The sequence below is a fragment of the Ovis canadensis genome, chromosome 1 (assembly GCF_042477335.2).
Source record: "Ovis canadensis isolate MfBH-ARS-UI-01 breed Bighorn chromosome 1, ARS-UI_OviCan_v2, whole genome shotgun sequence".
Classification (NCBI taxonomy): Eukaryota; Metazoa; Chordata; class Mammalia; order Artiodactyla; family Bovidae; genus Ovis; species Ovis canadensis.
The window spans coordinates 265,991,125-266,011,015 of NC_091245.1; the positions used below are offsets into that span (position 1 = coordinate 265,991,125).

A 19,891-nucleotide genomic window follows, 5' to 3' on the forward strand; every position below is an offset into this window, starting at 1 on the left:
GAGTTGGACATGACTTAGGACTGAACACCACCAGTAACAACATGTTATAGCTTTGCTAAAGAGACAAGACAAAAGGGGCCTCCTGCAGAGAGCTCCACCCTGCCAAAAGCTGCTTACAAATCCTGACTCGTCAGAACATCTCTCCATTTCTACGGGGTCATGGGCCAAGGTCTGTTTTCTGTCCTTCCCTCTCTTTCAGGGCGTGATAGAGTTCTCTCTGTGTCTGCTGTTTGCGAAACTGGTCAGCTACACGTTCCTTTTCTGGCTTCCACTCTACATCACAAATGTAGGTGAGTACCTTTGCTAGCAGCACAGCTGGGAAGTTCTGTTCACGGGCTGTAATCAGGACTCCCTTTTATCCACTGGTGTCTCTAAACTTGGGAAGGAGAGAGATGCATGATGCTCTTGAATCACATAGCATGATTAGTAGAAACGTGTAGACAAAGAGAGGTAGATGTGGAGACAATGAGATGGTTAGATGGCATCACCAACTCAGTGGACAAGAATCCAAGCAAACCCTAGGAGAAAGCAGAGGACAGAGGAGCCTGGCATGGGCCACGAAGAGTCAGACACAACTCAGCAACTGAACAACAACAGACAAAGAGAATCCAGATAGGAATGTTTTATTGCCATGATGAGAACCTAGATGGAGTTTAAAGGGCTGACCTGGTGTTCCCCAGCTGTGGCTACTGGTTCCCCAAGGGGCTTCCTATCTGGGGCAGCCTGCTTTTAAATTTAGGCTGCATCTGACTTGGTCACAGCAGCTGGTGAGCAGGGAGAGAGGCCCTGGGGATCTCAGATAATACAGCCTTCATGACTGACCTGGAAATCGCTTCCTGGAGCTGAGCTCTAACTCCGGGGCAGCAGACAGCTTGTCCTGCATTTCAGAAGTCCAGCAGGGGCTAAAGCTGTATGTTACTACACAGCAGACCAGTTTGTAGTAACATATACCCCATGTCCTGGGCGTGACCACAGGGGAAGACGGGAAAGACCAGCAGTTCTCTGAGCAGAGGTTCCTGTGTAGGGGCTGCAGCCACAACTGAACAGGGACCCAGACAGTCAGCAGGGCCTCTGGGCCCCCGAGTTAGGGATTTCGAGGACAAAGCAAAGGAACCAGGGTCCCTGGGAGGTGCGTGCCCTAGTGAATGTGAAAAGAGGAGAAATTTGGGGCATGGGGGCTCCAGAGCACAGACCACGTGTCCCCAGTGTAACTGAAAGCAGGGTGGGGCTGCTCACTGCTCAAAAGCTAATAAAGAGGCAAGGTTGGTAGAAAGGAAAGTTTGTTCTATGTTGGATGCTGGCAACAGGAGTGGGGGAGGGGTTGCATGTCCAAAGGCCAACTTCCCCTCACTGACGGCCAGCCAGTGGGCAAGAGCTTTTATACGTGGAGGGAGGGGCTACATGCAGAAACAGCACAGTCAGCTCTCACAGTCATCTGGATACTGGTCATTGGTGGTCTGACCAGGGTCATCTTGTTTTCAGTGCAGTTAATCTTCAGTTAAAGGTCCGTCTAGTCAAGGCTATGGTTTTCCACTAGTCATGTGTGGATGTGAGAGTTGTATTATAAAGAAAGCTGAACACCGAAGAATTGATGCTTTTGAACTGTGGTGTTGGAGAAGACTCTTGAGAGTCCCTTGGACTACAAGGAGATCCAACCAGTCCATCCTAAAGGAGATCAGTCCTGTGTATTCATTGGAAGGACTGATGTTGAAGCTGAAACTCCAATACTTTGGCCACCTGATGCGAAGAGCTGACTCATTGGAAAAGACCCTGATGCTGGGAAAGATTGCGGGCAGGAGGAGAAGGGGACCACAGAGGATGAGATGGCTGGATGGCATCACTGACTCAATGGACATGGGTTTGGGTGAACTCCGGGAGTTGGTGATAGACAGGAAAGCCTGGCGTGCTGTGGTTCATGGGGTCACAAAGAGTCAGACACGACTGAGCGACTGAACTGAACTGAATCTTCAGTTCCAGGATTGGTTTGTTTCCATTTCCTTGAGGCCAGTTCTTGGAACTGTGGCAGCTTATGTCACAACTACAATCTGGTCATCATTAACCTGCATTAACCATCATTTCACCAGGTAGGGGTTTTGGTGTCTGTAAGACAGCTCACAGGAGATGGCCCCAAATATTATCTATAGTCCTTGAGGAGGTCCTTGGCTTTGCTTAATAGCTACATTATTATTGTGTAGTCTCATTTGACTGTGTTCTTTTGTTTCTGCATTTTCTCACTGCTCTGATTAAACTCACTCTTTGGCTAAAGCTTTTCCACAGACAGAAGGCAGGTGGAGGACGCGGGCTGGGGGAGGCACCATAAGGTCCTGCTCCGTTTCACTAGCAGTATTGTAAGGACCAGCAGAGAGGGGCGTGAGCCCGAGGCAGCATGGCAGAGTTTCTCGGGATGGGAGTCGGAGGCAGTGAGGGGACCATCCAGCGTCACCCGTCAGTCTAGGTGGGGGTTGGGAGACACAGAGTTCTGTGCTGAGCATCCTGAGACCTCAGCCTCCTTCTCTGGGGGAGGAGGTTTCACCCCCTCCCAGGTCTGAAAGTGGTTGGGTCATATGGTCTATGTTGAGGGGCTCCCACGGGCCAGCCCTTCCCCAGGACGTCACAGCTGCCCTGAGGGGACACAGAGCAAAGGTGGGGTGATGCCTAGACAGAGCCAGGTGAAACCTCACCTTTCGGTTAGGAGTGTTCATTTTTCACACTTTCTGTGTGTCTGCCCACAAAGCACACTCCTTTTTTTTACATATACTCTGATAATTACTATTTTAATGCTAATCTGATCTGCTGCTACTGCTAAGTCGCTTCAGTCCTGTCCGACTCTGTGCGACCCCATAGACGGCAGCCCACCAGGCTCCCCCATCCCTGAGATTCTCCAGGCAAGAACACTGGAGTGGGTTGCCATTTCCTTCTCCAATGCACAAAAGTGAAAAGTGAAAGTGAAGTTGCTCAGTCATGTCCGACTCTGTGCGATACCACGGACGGTAGCCTACCAGGCTCCTCTGTCCATGGGATTTTCCAGTCATGAGTACTGGAGTGGGTTGCCATTGCCTTCTCTGCTAATCTGATCATGGATATCATAATTGCTGTTTGGTTTAAATCATGCTTGTGAAACAAAAGAATGTTGTGTGTGGCTTATACACTGCTGCGGCCTTCTCACAGTGACATTCTGCCATCATTTTTTTATAACTTTTAATTTTGTGTTGGAGTGTAGCCGATGAACAATGTTGTGATAGTTACAGGTGAGCAGCCAAGGGACTCTGCCATACATATATATGTATCCATTCTCCCCCAAAGTCCCCTCCTATCCAGGCTGTCACATGGCATTGAGCAGAGTTTCCTGTACTGTACAATAGGTCCTTCTTGGTTATCACTTTAAACACTCTGCTGTCATCCTAACAGATCACCTTGATGTCAAGAAGGCGGGGGAGCTCTCCACCTTGTTTGACGTGGGCGGGATCTTCGGTGAGTTCCTTTCCTCTTGTTCTACTTTGACAAAAGCGTTCACCACTGAGGTGGTGCATGGACACCCTCAGCCTGGACGCTGTTTGACTTGGCTCCCTACTGGGAGGCCCCCAGTGCCTGGCCTCTGATAGCAGGTCACGCCCCATCCTGGGCTCCCTGAGGACCAGGATACCTGGTAGGCAAGAGACTGGTGGTGCTAGGATGCTCACAGGCAAAGGGGCTTTGGGGCCAGCCTGCTCAAGGGGTGGAAAGGACCCAGGGAAGAGGTCCTCCTCTCCTTGCTGCTGTGGCAGTGCGGGCCCTGCCAGGCACGTACACCCCTCAGGATCCTCCGTCTGCCTTGCAGGTGGGATCCTGGCAGGTGTGATCTCTGATCGCCTGGAGAAAAGGGCCTCCACCTGTGGCCTGATGCTGCTGCTCGCGGCCCCGACGGTAGGACCGGCAGCCCCTCCGCCTCGTCACGGCCCCCACACCTCTGGAACAGCCCCCATGTCCTCCCACCCGCACACCTGCAGCTGCCGGCGCAGCTCCTCTTGGGGATCTGGTTTCCGGGACCTGGTGTCACCTCCACTCCGCTCAGGGCCCCCCACTCAGCCTCCCCTCCCCCAGCCCCCTGCCCCCTGCACACTGCGCACCAGCGCGGCTCCTCTCTCCTCCCTGCCTTCACGTGTGCATGTGTGGGCTGTTCTCTTTGGGGTGCCCTTCCCCTCCTCTCCCCTCCCCCCGCCAGCAGGCGCCTGCTCATTTGGAGCACCCCCACTGTGGCTGCCCTACCCGCTTCCCTGGGGAGCGCCACCCCTCCCCTCATAACCCAGGTTCCATTGCTTTTCAAGTGTTTAGTGGGCAGGTTACTCTCCCTCTGAGCCCCAGTTTCCTTATCTGAAAAATGAGGATGCCGGCAGCACCACCTCACAGGGTGAAGGCGAGGGTCAAGGGGAACATGGTTATACCATCACTGTTTCCTCAACATCATACATAGTATTATTGCTCATCAACTTGCACTGACTGCTTTGCCCATCTGCCGCTCCACTGGGCTGAACAAAACCCAATCTTCAGTTATCCTGGGGCCCTGGACATTGCCCAACACAAACACTCCGAGAACCTTGACGCACAAGCACTGACGGGGGTCCCCTCACCACCCAGGCCCTGGCATTCAGGGCTTATGGCCCAGGAGGGGACACGGGGCTCAGGGAGAGCTGCGCCAAACCCAGGGTCCTCCCCCAGGAGCTCAGGGTGGGGCGCTCCCAGGTTTCCAGCTCAGCAGACCTACATGTCTGCGTCCAGCCTGGGGACAGTTTGCAAGCATTTGGACACCTGTCTTTGGACAGCCTGCCAGGGCACCATGGCCTTCCTTCCACTGTTTGGCTGCTGCCCAAGAGTCACTTTTCAGAAATACACATTCCTGGGAAATCTCTCAGCTGCTCATAGTAAACCTTTGTTCCTTTCCTGTTTTGACACTGTTCACAGCTCTACGCGTTCTCCTCCATCAGCAGAATGGGGCTGGAAGCCACCATAGGTGAGTCCATGAGGTCTTTCTTTCCTTCAGCCATTTTTTGATCCACACAGCTTTGTGAGATGAACTGAAAAATCAACAAAGAAGCAAAGATGCGGCTTGCGCACTGTGGCTAAAATCATCCTTGTGTTCCTCCTTGGAGGGGGAACTTTCAGAGGGGCCCATGGGGATCCTGCCGGCAGAACTGAGGCCAAAGGTTTAAGGGCCAGTGTGGGAGAGTTCAGACCCCGGGGCTGGCCTGTGAGAAGCCCTGGGCGCCCAGTGCAGGAGTCCCTCAGAGAAGCCACATCCCCTGGAAGGCAGCAGGCGAAGCTGTGGTCCCCAAGTCCTGCACCCCCAGCATCACAAGCCTGGGGGCGGCCTGCCCTCTGAGCTGCTCCGTCAACTGCCACTCTGGGCATAGCTTCTATTTTTAACTTTGCACAAGCAGCTCTATCAAATTAAGGCTCTGACGTTGAGTAAATGTTTCTTTTGGTCTCACAACCCAGCAGAGGGGATTGGTAGGGATCCCATTAAAAGCTACCCAGAGGGCAAATTCTGGATGCAAGGGGCCCATGAAGTGACCCATTAGTCCAGGAGCTTCCACACAGAGCAATGTGACCCAGAAGGTGGTTCGGGAAAGTGAACCCAGGGTCAGGTTAGGAGACTGCATTTTGGGAATGGGCATGGTGGTCCCGCCCATCGGGGACTGGGCTGTGCTGGGGCCCCAGGTCTCCTGGGGGTGGCCGTCAGTGGCTGTGGGCAAAGAGAGGAAGTCCTGTCCGCTTCAGATGAGGCTGTGGTGGTGGCTGCATCCGGTGCTCACACACATCACGCCTGTGGTCATGTCTGTGGTCACGTCTGGGCTCGGACATCCAGGTCCTCACTTCCTCTCAGCGTGGCTTCTGCTCTCCAGGTTCAAGGAAACAGGGGCCAGGTTCTCTGAACTTGGCTTGAGTCTTTGGGAAAGTGTGATTAGCCCTACAACCATCTCAAGGGCAAGTTTAATGGAAGATGTTTATGACGCTCGCTCCAGCCGTGGCCACTCCTGGTGGTGTGGGCATATTTCCAGGACCGGCCCGTATCCAGCTCAGGGCAGGGCCAGCGTGCAATGCCAGGGTGACCAACAGGGAGAAGCTTAGATGGCAGAGGCTCCCCCGGGCGCCTGTCCTGCTGGCTGACCCCCCTCTGGGCTTCTGTCTCCTGCAGCCATGCTGCTCCTCAGCGGGGCCCTGGTCAGCGGGCCATACGCGCTCATCACGACTGCCGTGTCCGCCGACCTGGTGAGTACGTGAAGCTTATCACAGAGCTGGGGCCAGATGCTGGCGGGGCGGCCACCTCTTCCATCACAACTGTTGTGATGGGTGGTCTCTGATAGTGAAATGGTCTGTTTCGATGAACACACTTGTGCAGACGACCAGTAAGGATGCTAAGAGTCTTCTGAAGCAGATAAGGGGACATGGCCTCCCTCTCCTGTAAACCAGTGGCCCAAGGCCTGATGCCAGCGCCTGGCTCGCTCCTCTGAGCCACTCTGGCAGCCCTGGAAGCCAGAGGCCGTGACCCCTGGAGCCCACCCGTAGGCCTCAGCAGAGTCCAGCCCGCCGTGGGTGTCCCACTCTGTGCCCAGCCCTCTGCCGGTCTTGGGGACTGCAGGGACAAGCCAGGCGGGGTCCTGGCCCTGGGAGGACATGCTCCCAGGCAGAGTCCAGTGTGGTAAAGAAATGTTTACTGCACAGGGTGGTGAATTCCATGCGGGCCTGGGGATCCACGGGGGCTCCTGCCCAGTTCTTCCAGGAGGAAGCACTGCTGACAGGTGGCCTTTGACTCCAGGCCCTTTGGACCCGGAAGCAGCAGGGCCGTCTCATCTACCCGACAAGAAAGACGAGACATGTCACACGGGAGCCACGTGTGGACATCGGCAGGATACATGCACTGCACTGAAGTACAAAGTCCCCTGATAGGAAGTAGTGTCCATAAAGAACTGGGAGAGGAGAGGCAGTGTCCTGTACAGAAGGGCATAGGCAGGTCCTCTGCCCAGGGCAGGGAGCTCAACTCCCCTGTCCTCAGGGGCAGGCTGAGCACAGAGGATGGCATGGGGAGGGGGATCGAGTAACTTCTCAGGGGAGAAAGCCAACAGCACCCCGCCCCTCCGAGGTCACAGTCAGCACCAACAGGGAGGCATTAAGCTAATGCATGGATGCAGGGTGAGAGGTGATGCCCATGGTCCTTCACCTCCGTGATCTCCCTCCTAGAACCCACACCCATCCAATCACGGGAAACAAGGAAAGTCCCAGAAGCAACGTCTGCAAAGCTGCCACAGCCAAGAGGAGCCCCAGGAGTCACATGGACTAAATGTCCTGGCTGGGCTCCTGGGACACAGATTCAGTTAGACACTAGACAAAAAGCCAGGGGTCTGAAAAATCATGGATTTTCGTGATGAGGCATCAACATTGGGTCATTCATCATGATAAATGTAGCCCAACAGTGCAAGATGTTAACACAGGGCAAAGTGAGTGCAGGGCTTGTAACAGCTGTCCTCTCTGTGCGCATTTTCCGTGAATCTAAGATTGTTCTAAATTAAAAGCTTATTGAAAACCACACGTGGTGTACAGACTTGTGGGAGGAGGCCAGGCTTCTCAGCCGTCTGTCCAGCATGCCTTCCCCACACCAGCTCCCAAGCGCCCTCAATCTTTTCTGCCGGCTCCAGCGCTCAGCTTGGGGACAGGACGAGCACCATTCGTCTTTTCATTTTCCATGCTGGATGATACGGTGCCTCAGTGATGGTGCCAAGGAAAGGCTTGTTTATTGGAGAGAATTCTAAGAGTTCTTTTAACTAGAATACATCTGAGAGTGTTAGTCTGTCAGTCGTGTCCAACTCTTTGTGACCCCATTGACTGTAGCCCACCAGGCTCCTCTGTCCACGGGATCCTCCAGGCAAGAATACTGGAGTGGGTTGCCCGTCCCTCCTCCGGGGATCTTCATGAACCAGGGGTCAAACCCGGGTCTCCTGTATTACAGACAGATTCTTTACTGTCTGAGCTACCAGGGAAACCAGAATGCACTTGGACAAGTACTACTATCTCTGATGACTTTTTTACTACTAAAAACATTTGAAGCTTTGCATGCATTTCCAAGATGAGTCTGGGATGGAGTAGAGCTTCAGTCTCCTAATGGAAAGACGCCACGTTTTGCTTTGCACAGTGGTTTGGGTGGATTGTCGTGCAGGAAGTATAGGTTTATTTCTCACTTTGCCATTGCTGGGGCATGCTTCACACTGATGTTCCTTCCTCTCCAGGGGACACACAAAAGCCTGAAGGGAAACTCCCATGCCCTGGCCACCGTGACCGCCATCATCGACGGAACCGGATCTGTAGGTACGTGGATGTTTTAGCCCAAGGAGGTTCAATCATGGTTTCCAAGGGGAAACCATGACATCACATCTAGCTAGCAGACGCCCAGGATTCCAACTGCTTTTGTTTTATCAGGATCAGCTGGCCTTCTTCTTTTATTTATTAATTTTTTAAAATATTTATTTGTTTGGCTGTGCCAGGTGTTAGTTGTGGCATGCAGGGTCTTTAGTTACAGCATCTAGTTGTGGCATCTAGTTCCCTGACCAGGAATTGAACTTGGGCCCTATGCATTGGGAGTGTGGAGTTCTAACCACTGGACCACCAGGAAAGTCTCCGTCCTCCTTAAGACGTGAGCAGATCCAAAGCACATGCAAGCCCTGGAAAATGAGCAGCTGGCCCTGCCAACCGTCTTTGATGGGAGGCTCCCAGAGGAGACATGGTGTGTGGCTGGCGGGTCAAGGTTTCTTCAACGTGAGAGGACATTGCTCCAGGTTTTCCTCCAAGCCAGCAGTGGGAAAACTGGCCCACAGGCCTCTGGTCTGCTGACTGTTTATCACTGTCACTTCAAGGGGGATAGAATTCTTGCATGAATGCATGTAGGCTAAGTCCCTTCAGTTGTGTCCTACTCTTTGCGACCCTATGGACTATAGCCCGCTGGGCTTCTCTGTCCATGGGGATTCTCCAGGCAAGAATACTGGAGTGGGTAGTCTGCCCTCCTCTAGGGGGTCTTCTCAACCCAGAATTCGAGCCTGTGTTTCTCTTTTACATCTCCTGCATTGACAAGCAGGTTCCTTACCACTAGCGCCACTTGGAAAGCTTGGATAGAATCTTCAGTTCAGTTCAGTTCAGTCACTCAGTCATGTCCGACTCTTTGCGACCCCATTAATCACAGCACGCCAGGCCTCCCTGTCCATCACCAACTCCCAGAGTTTACTCAAACTCACGTCCATCGAGTTGGTGATGCCATCCAGCCATCTCATCCTCTGTTGTCCCCTTCTCCTCCTGCCCCCAATCCCTCCCAGCATCAGAGTCTTTTCCAATGAGTCAACTCTTCACATGAGGTGGCCAAAGTATTGGAGTTTCAGCTTCAGCATCAGTCCCGCCAATGAACACCCAGGACTGATCTCCTTTAGAATGGACTGGTTGGATCTCCTTGCAGTCCAAGGGCCTCTCAAAAGTCTTCTCTAGCACCACAGTTCAAAAGCATCAATTCTTCGGCACTCAGCTTTCTTCACAGTCCAACTCTCACATCCATACATGACTACTGGAAAAACCATAGCCTTGACTAGATGGACCTTTGTTGGCAAAGTAATGTCTCTGCTTTTTAATATGCTGTCTAAGTTGGTCATAACTTTCCTTCCAAGGAGTAAGCGTCTTTTAATTTCATGGCTGCAGTCACCATCTGCAGTGATTTTGGAGCCCAAACTTTTTCCCCATCTATTTCCCATGAAGTGATGGGACCAGATGCCGTGATTTTAGTTTTCTGAATGTTGAGCTTTAAGCCAACTTCGGATAGAATCTTACTGAAAGGTAAATGACAGGTGAGCTGTGGGTCCCAAAGCTCATGAGACGAGTGCCACCAGCCCTGTCAGGGGTCTTGGAGAGAACACATCAGCATGTTCTGAGGAAAGAAAGGGGGCAAAACAAGCCCCTGGCCCCTGTGAGCTGGGCGCATGGGACTTGGTGACAGCAAGCCTATCCTGATCTGAGTCAGGAGGCTGACAGGGATGTCCTTGAACTTTCCTGAGGCTCAGCTGGGGAGCTCGCACTCTGGGGCCACTCCTGCCAAGACCCCGAAGCCACCTGTGCTCTGCAGACCCTGGAACTGCAGGCGGGAGGTGGGCTGGTGTGGCCCTCCGGGCTTCTCCAGGAGGTCTCAGGTTGCATCCTGGCGTGTTGCTTCCCACCACAGGTGCCTGATGCTAGGGGGGCAGTGAGAGAGGGGGCAGGCCAGGTGGGACAGGCCCTGGGGGCCTGGAACACCCTCTAGCAGTAAACCAAGAGTTTGCTGGATGAAGGTGGCTCTGTGAGCATAGTTCCGCCAAACACTGGCCTCTCCTCGGCCCACCTTGTCTGGGGCCTGCAGACCCCTCCCCACCCAGACTCAGGGCCTCTCTCCTGGCCTGCCCTCCTCCGGGGCCCCGTCCACTGTCTGCTCTGTACTGTCCTCTCCATGCTTCTGCTAAGAAGCCCTGGAAAGGAGTTGGTTTCATTTTCTGCTGTGTTCTCAACACCCCCGGCAGTGCCCAGGATGGAGCGGGTGCTCAGTGCGTGGGCAAGGAGGGCATTGCTGGGTGGCTCTAAGGCAGGAGATCAGAGATAGGCCTGGGGGGTGCAGAGAAGGTCTCCCGACCAGGCTACTGGGTTTGCAAGGGAGGGCTCAGGGGACAGGGGCCGGGGCCCCCCTCAGCCCTCACGGCTCATGGGGATAGGGCCCCCCAGCTCCTGCTCCTGCCACATATGACAGTGGTCACCACTCTGGTGTCTGCAGGGAGACCATTCCCTTTGGGGGCTCCTCTTGCAGCCTTTGGGACAAGTCTGGGGAAGGGGCTGTGGGGGCAGGGTCGTGTCATGTGACGGATGTCCGTGGCCCACCAGCCTGCTATCCCGGCTCTCACAGAACATGAAAAGTTTCTGCAGCCTGGAAGATGTGAGGTCATCAGGAGACTCCTGGGCCGAGCGCGGTTCTCGGGGGCTGAGCAACCCGGCAGCATCCTCCCACCTCCTGTCTGCAGAGCCCTCTGTCTGAGTCCATTCCTGGCTACCACTGTGACACCCTTTTCTAAAAGCAAACAGAGCTCAGCTGGCAGTGCTGTCTGATTTTAAAGCAGAAGATGAGGGGTTGAAAAAGAGGAAATGATGAAGCAGCTGGAAGGCCACCTATTTCTTGATTTCCTTCCCAAAACAAGAGGGAAGAAGAAGTCCTTGGCCCAGGGTGGAGGCTCAACATCTATGCCTGAGGGCAGCTCTGAGCCGCAGGAGAAACCAAAGCCCAGCTGTGAACTCCTCCCACCCCCACGGAAGGATGACAGGGGGCGACTCAGACCTTCTCGACAGACCTTCTGACCTCTACGCTCCTCTGTGTTCAGTGTTGACCATCTAGAGTCATCACTCCCACCCGTGCGTCAGGATCTGGCTGGACTCGAACTCCCCCGGGCTGTGCCAGCCCCAGTGCATGAGGACCCGGAGGTGGTCGCCATGGAAATGGCGTGCAGGCTCGTCCACTGCTGCGTGTGGCTTGTTGTTTCTCTGCTTAAGTGCTGCCCAAGGACACCAAAGCCGAGCAAGGCTCAAGTGGGAGCACACAGTTTCAGCAAAATTCCAATTCTCAAGGGCGTATGCCCCGATATGTTTGTTAAATGTCGTAAATGTTGGTTCCTTTGGAGGCAGAGTTTGACTGATTATAAATGAGCCGAAAGTGCTAGCCTGCCCAGTCATGTCCGACTCTTTGTGGCCCCATGGACTGTAGCCACCAGGCTCCTCTGTCCATGGAATTTTCCAGGCAAGAATACTGGAGTGGGTTTCCAGTTCCTCCTCCAGGAGACATTCCCGGCCCAGGGATTGAACCCGGGTCCACTGTATCACCTGCATCACTGGCGGTCTCTTTACCCGCTGAGCGGTTGGGGAAGCCTAATGAGCGGAACGCCTTCTTGCAGTTCACCAGCTCTGACGGTTCCAGGGACTCCAGCTGATGTGTGTGATGTGTTCACAGTGCTGAGCGCTGCACCCCAGGGGCTGCAAGCTGGTTGTTTCTATGTGTTTATGCAATTCTTTAGAGCCCTGACGTTCTTTAGGTTCATTTTTATTTTCTCGAAGTAACACATGATGTCACTTGAGAAGCCAGATAGCCTTAGAAACCATCCTAAGTCTAAACTTAGAAACTATCTAAGAAAATATCTAAACTTAGAAACTGTACTAAATGCAAAATGATAGTCCCCTGCCCACGCCCGCTCCAGAGTTTTCTCCAGAGTCAGTGTCTTCTAGCTCTGAGATCACCGGAGGAAAGCCTCTTGTCACCCTTAGCAAGAACTCCACCTCTGACCTCTGGTCTTCCCCCTCAGAGGTCCCCAGCTCCCTGTATCTCTGCAGCCTCTCTGCATCCCTGCTCCCACCCCTGTGCCCTGGGCACCCAGGACCCACACAGCCTGGAAACGGATGCCCTTGATCCCTGGGAAACTGGGCTGTGTTTTCTCTTTGACGAGTTTCCTCCACTGTTTGTCTTCCTGGAAAACGTACTGGTCAATGTTTAGCTTTCTGCAGTCATCCTTCAGTTCTCTCATCTCTTTGTCTGCCTGTGTCTTTGTTCTTTTCCTCCATCTTCTCAGAGATGCTCTTGGCTTTCCTTTCGCACTTCTGCACTCAACTCTATTTTCACCATCACGGAGTTCTATTTGTTGGTGTCATTCTGCCCTTTTAATCCCACCTGTTCTTTCTTCATGGATGTAGTGCTATGACATTGAATCCTGGGCAGTTTCTGGTGCTGGGGGTTTTCAGACATAGAAGCGGGGGTTTCACACATTTCCGCTTCATTCTCTGTGGTTCTCGTGGGTGTGACACGCTTTCCTAGGAATCTTTTTCTCCCTGGTTTATTTCTTCCAGGTTCCCCTTGAACCAGATCGTTTTCTTTTAGGTCGAGGCTTTCCTCTGATACGAGTGAACCTTGGCTGTCCCCTCTTAAACATGTTGATGTTTAAGACAGAGCTTAATCACTCATTAAAAGGCCTTTCTGCGCAGCAGGCATGGGGGAGTGTATAAACTGTTGGTCTATGGAGTCTGAGTGGGGTCTGGAGGAGGAGACCCCCAGTACCCATGGGGGTGTGCCCCAGCGTTCCTGCTGTTGTGAGGGAGGGGGCGGTGTGAAGGATCTCAGTTCTCCAACCAGGGATGGAACCTATGCCCCTGCAATGGAAGCACAGAGTCTTAACTAGTGGACCACAGGGAAGTCCTCTTAATGTGTGTGTGTGTGTGTTTTAATTATGAATAAGGTGTTGAGGACTCCCTTATGTTTACTGGGCTTGGGTATTTGGGTGGTTGCGGTCCAGGGTCCTCTGCACACACCATGTATGTCCATTTCCTCGTTCCAGGAGCAGCGCTGGGCCCGCTGCTGGCAGGGCTCATCTCCCCATCAGGATGGAACAACGTGTTCTACATGCTCATGTTCGCAGACGCCTGTGCCTTACTGGTGAGTCGCCTCGCCTTTCCTCCAAGGCTTTCACAAGTGTCTCTGTGGTTGTTATGGTTGAACACTGGGGACGCTTTTTCCTGCAGACTCCCGCCGCTCCCAGGGGACTCTGGGCCGGTGATGGATCCCTCAGGCTCCTGGGCCAGGGCTCTTTCTCCCTCTGGCTTTGATGTGTCCAGAGCAGCAGCAGGTAGTTTCCAGCAGGATGGGCAAGAGGTCACAAGCAGGGGCTCCCTGGCCTCGGATCCTGAGCCCATCAGCTGTGAGTGGCTGGGCTCGTGTATGACTTGGGTGGTTCCTGAGCCCCTCTGCTCCAAAGCGTCCACCTGTGAAGTGGGCAGCATGGGGACACCAGGAACAGGATTACTGTGTTGTTGTGGGGATTAAAGGGGACGGTGCGCCGAGTCCAACCCGGTGCCCTGACATTTCCCCACCCCTCCTGTCTGCGATCAGCTGCACTGGGGAAGCACCTGATTCTTGCATCCAGAGGACCAGAGGTCAGAAGAGGAGCCGGGGCTGCTCACACAGCACTGAGCAATCCGCTGTCTGGGCCCCGTGGCCTGTTTTCTCCTGTGTGAGAAGATCAGAGGGTTTCCTAGGGATGGCGAAGGCCTGTCCCCACAGCACAGTCCTGCAGGGGCCACCTATTAGAGCGGCCACCATGCTCTCCCTTACCAGTTACCCTACACCGGGCCCAGACCTAAAGCCACCGTCTCCTCTCAAGTCACCTGGAAAAGTGAACGTTTACTCCAGCACAAATGAATTGAGCACCTTGGAAGTTTATATTTTCATTCCCAGAAGCCCTAAGTCACAGCTTCCCAACTTTATACACAACCAAATACCAACTCTCAGCTTATGAGCCTGTGAGGTGTGCAAAGCAGTTCCTCAGTAATTGATCACCTCCCAGATCATTTCTGCCAGGTAGCAGTGAAACTTCCATAATTATGGCTATTTAAAGACAGAATCTTCTTCTATTTCAGAAATAACGTGTATATATCCATTAAACTTCCATTTACTGCACAACAAAACTCACAAGAAAGGAAGGGACATCCCCAGGACCCAGAGATGTAGAGGCTACATGAAATTTGTACCCAAACTGATGCTGGGCGGTTATACCTCCCCCACCACCGTCCCCAGCCCCAGGTGCGGGGCCGGCCCAGGACAGGGAGCTGGAAGTGCAGACCCCCTCCTCAAGCCTGGACCCTCAGGGAGCTCTGGGTGCAGTGAAAGCATGACACGCACACTGGTGCAGAAGAGAACCAGGATCTGCGGCCTCGCAGCCTGCCCACCAAACTGGGCAGAAATCTTCCTGGAGGCTGAAAGTTAACCTTTAGTTAGTTGAAGGCTACAGGAACCTTCAACTTTTTAACTTATATTGTGTAAATACTACACAATAAGTGAAGTCGCTCAGTCGTGTCTGACTCTGCGACCCCATGGACTGTAGGCTATCAGGCTCCTCCATCCATGGGATTTTCCAGGCAAGAGTGCTGGAGTGGGTTGCCATTTCCTTCTCCAGCGGATCTTCCCGACCCAGGAATTGAACCCAGGTCTCCCGCATTGCAGGCAGACGCTTTACTGTCTGAGCCACCAGGGAAGCCCAGTATTACACAATGAGAATGTAATATTACAAAAAATGAGTAAAAAATGAGTATTAAAATACTCAAAAAGTGAATATTACAAAAAGTGAGTAAAACTGGTCCCAAATCAACTGAAAGGGACAAACCTCACCCCAGTGGCATGGAGTCCCACAGCTGTCACCCCGCTGCAGACAAGCTCATACCCCACATCAGGAAACAGTAGGAAATGGTCTGCTGTGATGGGGTGACAGGCACAACGGACAGACCTCCCCCCAAAAAACACAGGTAAAAGGGTTACCAAACAAACTAAAAATAAACATATTTAGCATTTCCCTGGTGGCTCAGTTGGCAAAGAATCTGCCTGCAATGCAGGAGACCTAGGTTCAACCCACTCTGGTATTCTTGCCTGGGAAATCCCGTGGATAGAGAAGCCTGGTGGGTTACAGGCCATGGGGTCGCAAAGAGTCGGACACGACTTAGCGACTAAGTCACCAAGATTATCATACTAAGTGAAGTAAAGAGGAAGACAGATACCATATGATGTCACATATATGTGGAACCTAAAATGCAACACAAATGACCTGTCTCTGAACAGAAACAGACTACAGACATGTGTTTGCCCAGGAGGAGTGGTGGGATTCAAGGATGGGATGTTTGGGATTAGCAGAGGCAACCTATTATGTAGAAGACGGATAAACAACAAGGTCCTACCGTATAGTACAGGGAACTGTATTCAGTCTTCTGGGATAAACCATAATGGAGAAGAATATAAAAAAAGAATATATGTGTATAAACAGTACTGCACATCAGAGACCAGCACAACATTGTAAATCAGCTGTATGCGCACGTGCTCAGTCGCGTCAGTAGTGTCCGACTTTAGCCCTCCAGGCTCCTCTGTCCATGGGATGGTCCAGGCAAGAATACTGGAGTGAGTTGCCATGCCCTCCTCCTGGGGATCTTCCCAACCCAGGGATCATACCTCAATTTTTAAAAGATGAAAAAAAAAAAAAAGAAAATGTTACTAAAATTGGCAAAGAAGAAACCAAATTCACGAGAAAAGAACAAGGGCTAAAAAAGACAGCTGGTGAGATGCAGGTGTAAGGAGATCATCCAGAATGCAGCCCAGGAAGAGATGAAAAATATTAGAGAGCAGAGACTGGAGGCCCTGTGCTGCCCAGGAGGAACTCTAAAGGAAGAGACTGCAGAGACCAGAACTCTCTGAAAAGAGCCGAGAACAGAAGCAGCCCCTGCGACGAAGTGCAGACATGGGGTGGATGCAAGGGACGTTGAGGGAGGATCCAAGCAGAAGTGCAGGCTGGCTGATGCACCCCTACCTGCAGATGGAAGACAGGCATGGAAATTCGGATCCCAGTTTACAAGGGACAGACCTGAAAAGTCAAAACGCGGAGAGGACAAAAGGGAAGACTCACACACACGACAGGCAAATAATAACTTTGAGGCTGCGGAACCAGCCAGGTTAGATGAGAAACTAAAGCCAAGTCACTGCAGGAGAGAAAGAGGGCTTCAGCAGGCGGCTGGGCAGCTCACTGAGGACAAGTCTTCAGCCTTAAAGACCAGATGCACCTCCTCTCTTTGCGGGTCCACAGGCCAGTTTCCCCTCCTTGCAGGTCTGAGGCTGGGCCGCAGTGATCCCGGCAGGTCATCCTGGGGGCCTGAGGACTGTCCAGCCGCACTCACGCCTGGGGGCTGTGCTCCCCAAGCCTCGGGCCTGCTCCTCACTCTCCAACTTTGGTCCCATGGGGCTGTGGCCACCCAGGTGGGCTCTGGGCCTGGCAGGTCCACTCACTGGGGGCATTGCACACAGAGGCCACTTTTGTCCTGAGAAGCTGGTGTTTGCCCTTCAGAATTGTCGCTGCGGCTCACAGGGCACCCCGCCCCAGAGAAAACACTCGAGGGTCCTTCCTCATCTCCTTCCTCTTAAGGATTTGCTTTCCGTGGTCATGGGCCCTCCCTGATACAATTTTGCACATATTGGACATGGAATTCGTATTGAGGAGACTCCAGCTCAAACTCAGCAAGGCAATGCTAGACCGTGGGGTCTAGAGGTTCAAGTTCACAGGATCGGTGTCTTTAGCCGGAGTGTGACGTAGCCACCCACACTGCTCTGAGCATCTGTCAAATCCCCACCCTCTGGCTCGGCCACCGAGATCCCAGGAGCCCTGCATGTAGGTTGGTCCTCGAGGAGAAACACCTGTTGTCTTCAACCTGCACGGCCACCATACGAGGCATGACTTAAGCTCCTTCCTGAATCTTCTGCGTCTAAGAAAATAAACGTTTCTGCTCCCAGAGTCTGCCGGTAGACTTGGTACTTGGCAGCTCACGTTTTATTGAAGGAGCCCCTGGAAAGCGCCTCCAGCATCCCCAACTGCCGGGGCCTCCTGGGCCCAGGGCGCCTGTGGCTTCCCTAGAGGAGGGGCCACACGAGCCAGGACTTCCTCGGGAGCCCCTCTCACAGCCCTGAGCAACTCACATCATGGGGGTTCCTCCCGGGGGGTGGGGGTTCCTCCCGGGGGGTGGGGGTGCGCAGCGCTTAGGAAAGACTAGCTCCCTTTTTTCCCTTGGATATTTTATGACTAATCTAGTTTCATTAAAACAGACGTCCTTCTGGCTGAAATCTGGCCTAAGGGCCTTATTCCCAGGAGCACGGCCTCCACCGTGATGCACGGGACTATGTGACCAGCAGCCCAGCAGCCCTGCCCTGAGACCAGGCCTGCAGGCAGTTGTGCCTGAGGTGGGGGTCGGGGGTGCCCGCTGCTCTGCTTTAGAATTTTACATTCAGAGGCACGAGGCAGCCCCCCGCCCCCATCTTGTGACACGGGGAATCGCAGACATGACGAACTGGAACTCGAATGCCGAGCTTGTTGGGCAGGGGAACTGGCAGAGTGGGGAATGGCTGTGCCAGCCCCTCCCCAGTGACAGCAGGGCGCCCACCCAGGGTCTCCCAGCAATAATGTGGTCTTCTCTTTGCTCTGGGCGCTTGCAGTTTCTGATTCGCCTCATACACAAGGAGCTGAGCTGCCCAGGGTCGGCGACAGGAAACCAGGTTCCGTAAGTGTCTCCGCCCGCACCCCACCCATGCCCATCACTTACTGTCCGCTGCCACCCCGGCTTCTCCTGAGAGGCCACACCTCACCCGTGGTCCCTGGCGCTCTACACCTCACTCACTCTCATTTCTCCTTTCCTAATGAATACCTGGTGGGGATGCGATCCAGGTAAATCTTTTCTCAAAATAGAGTGAAAAAATGTATAGGGAGTTTTCAGTTCTTCTCTTTGGGCTGCAGCTTTGGAACAAACAGCAGCTCCTGGGCTCTGTGTGGCTCTGCCCCCTTCCTATGTCCTGTCCCCTCCCCTCTCCCCAAGGCCAGGGGAAAGGGAGGCCTCAGGAGTCCCCAGCAGAGGGGGAGAAGCGGGCACCTGGGCTCTGCTCTTTGGCTGTGAATTGAGTGCCGCGGGCTGGGTGACCAGCAGCTTTTTCTTCCTCCTCTTCCAGGTTTAAGGAGCACTGAGCCCTCGAGTCCCATGAAGGAGGGCTGGGCCCATCCTTCACAAACTGTTTTTCAAGAAAAAGTTCAAATAAAGGATCCTGTGTTGAAAAGAATGATTTTACCCTTGCCTTTTGCACATTCACCTGGAAAAGACACACAAGCCACCTTGAGAATTCCTGGTACCGTGTCAACCAGGCCGTGGGGTTCGGGCCATGGGAGGGGAGCCCATGGGCAGTGCTGGCTGCCACCCACTGAGCCCCTCAAGCAGACACCTCCCAGGCGTTGGGCAGCCGCTCCACGTCCAGAGTGACAGTGGCCAGGACTGGTGTGGCACCCAGGCCAGCCCTGGTCTCTCTCAGGTATTACAGCACTGATGTCAGAGCAGGTGGAGCTCTGATGACAGGAACGCACTAGGGGACAGTAAGGACGCTGCAGGTGGTGGGAGACGCCTCTGCAAGGACAGAGCTGACACCTGCGTTCACAGCAGTGCGGAGCTCAGACCAAGGATGTCCCCAGCGCTTCTTCCTGCTCTTCGCCCACCCGAAAACAGTCCAGGGTGGACTGTGGTGAAACCATCAGAGCCTTCGGACAGGCTGGAGGGCCACCACGGAACCCTGGAGGTTCCTGTCACTGGAACCCCAAGGGCCATGACGTCACTGGCCCCATAAGTGATTGCCAGGAGGACAGTGAGGCCAGGCCTGGGGCTGGGATTGGCCAGTCCCTCCGCCCAGCCCTCTGTGCCCCCCAACACTGCAGACCTGGGCCTGTCCTCAGAGACTCAGCACTGGAGCGGATTTATTTATTGAAATGTGTGTGGTGTTATAGAAGCTTAGGAAACGCAAGTGGCGCCTTGTTATTTATTAAGACAAGCTCTGGTTGTTCTCTGGCCACTTGTTTCCTCAGTTGTTGCCCTTTGAAATAAAATGTTAAAAAAAAAAAAAAACAGGCAGAATGTTGGTTATTTCTGCTCACATCGCCATTATATTCAAAACAGAAAACTTCCGGGGAGAGCGCTGAGGGTTGGCTTCAGTCTGTGGTTTTGCAGCTGGAAGCGGAGACCGTTTCCAGCAGAGAAGGGGTCACCCAGAGGCAGGCTGGGACCTGGGACCCTTTGCTGCAGAGCTTGCACCTGGGCGAGCCTCTTCTCCAGCAACAACACAGAGAAACTGCAAGGGACTAAAAGTAACTGTGTGCGTGACAGCTGGGGAAATTCTGGACAAAAGATACAAAAAGACCAAAAAACCCAACTGCCACTTCTGAAGCGCAGGGAGCAAAAGGAGGATTGAGCATGCCCCACCCCGCCCGCACTCAAC

The 19,891-nt window shown here is 53.5% G+C and overlaps 1 protein-coding gene across 5 annotated transcripts in view; it reads left to right on the forward strand.

Moving 5' to 3' along the window:
- SLC37A1 (solute carrier family 37 member 1) overlaps positions 1-19,521 on the forward strand; it is a 74,031-nt gene extending 54,510 nt beyond the window's left edge. For all 5 annotated transcript variants that reach the window (XM_069581673.1, XM_069581666.1, XM_069581656.1 and 2 more), the window contains 9 exons: positions 200-290; positions 3,409-3,471; positions 3,818-3,903; positions 4,939-4,987; positions 6,173-6,246; positions 8,259-8,337; positions 13,398-13,495; positions 18,077-18,141; positions 18,584-19,521. In XM_069581673.1, coding sequence (XP_069437774.1) covers positions 200-290; positions 3,409-3,471; positions 3,818-3,903; positions 4,939-4,987; positions 6,173-6,246; positions 8,259-8,337; positions 13,398-13,495; positions 18,077-18,141; positions 18,584-18,599 — 621 coding nt within the window. In that variant the 3' untranslated portion in view covers positions 18,600-19,521. The remainder of the gene's footprint in view (positions 1-199; positions 291-3,408; positions 3,472-3,817; positions 3,904-4,938; positions 4,988-6,172; positions 6,247-8,258; positions 8,338-13,397; positions 13,496-18,076; positions 18,142-18,583) is intronic.
- The last annotated feature ends 370 nt before the right edge of the window (positions 19,522-19,891 follow it).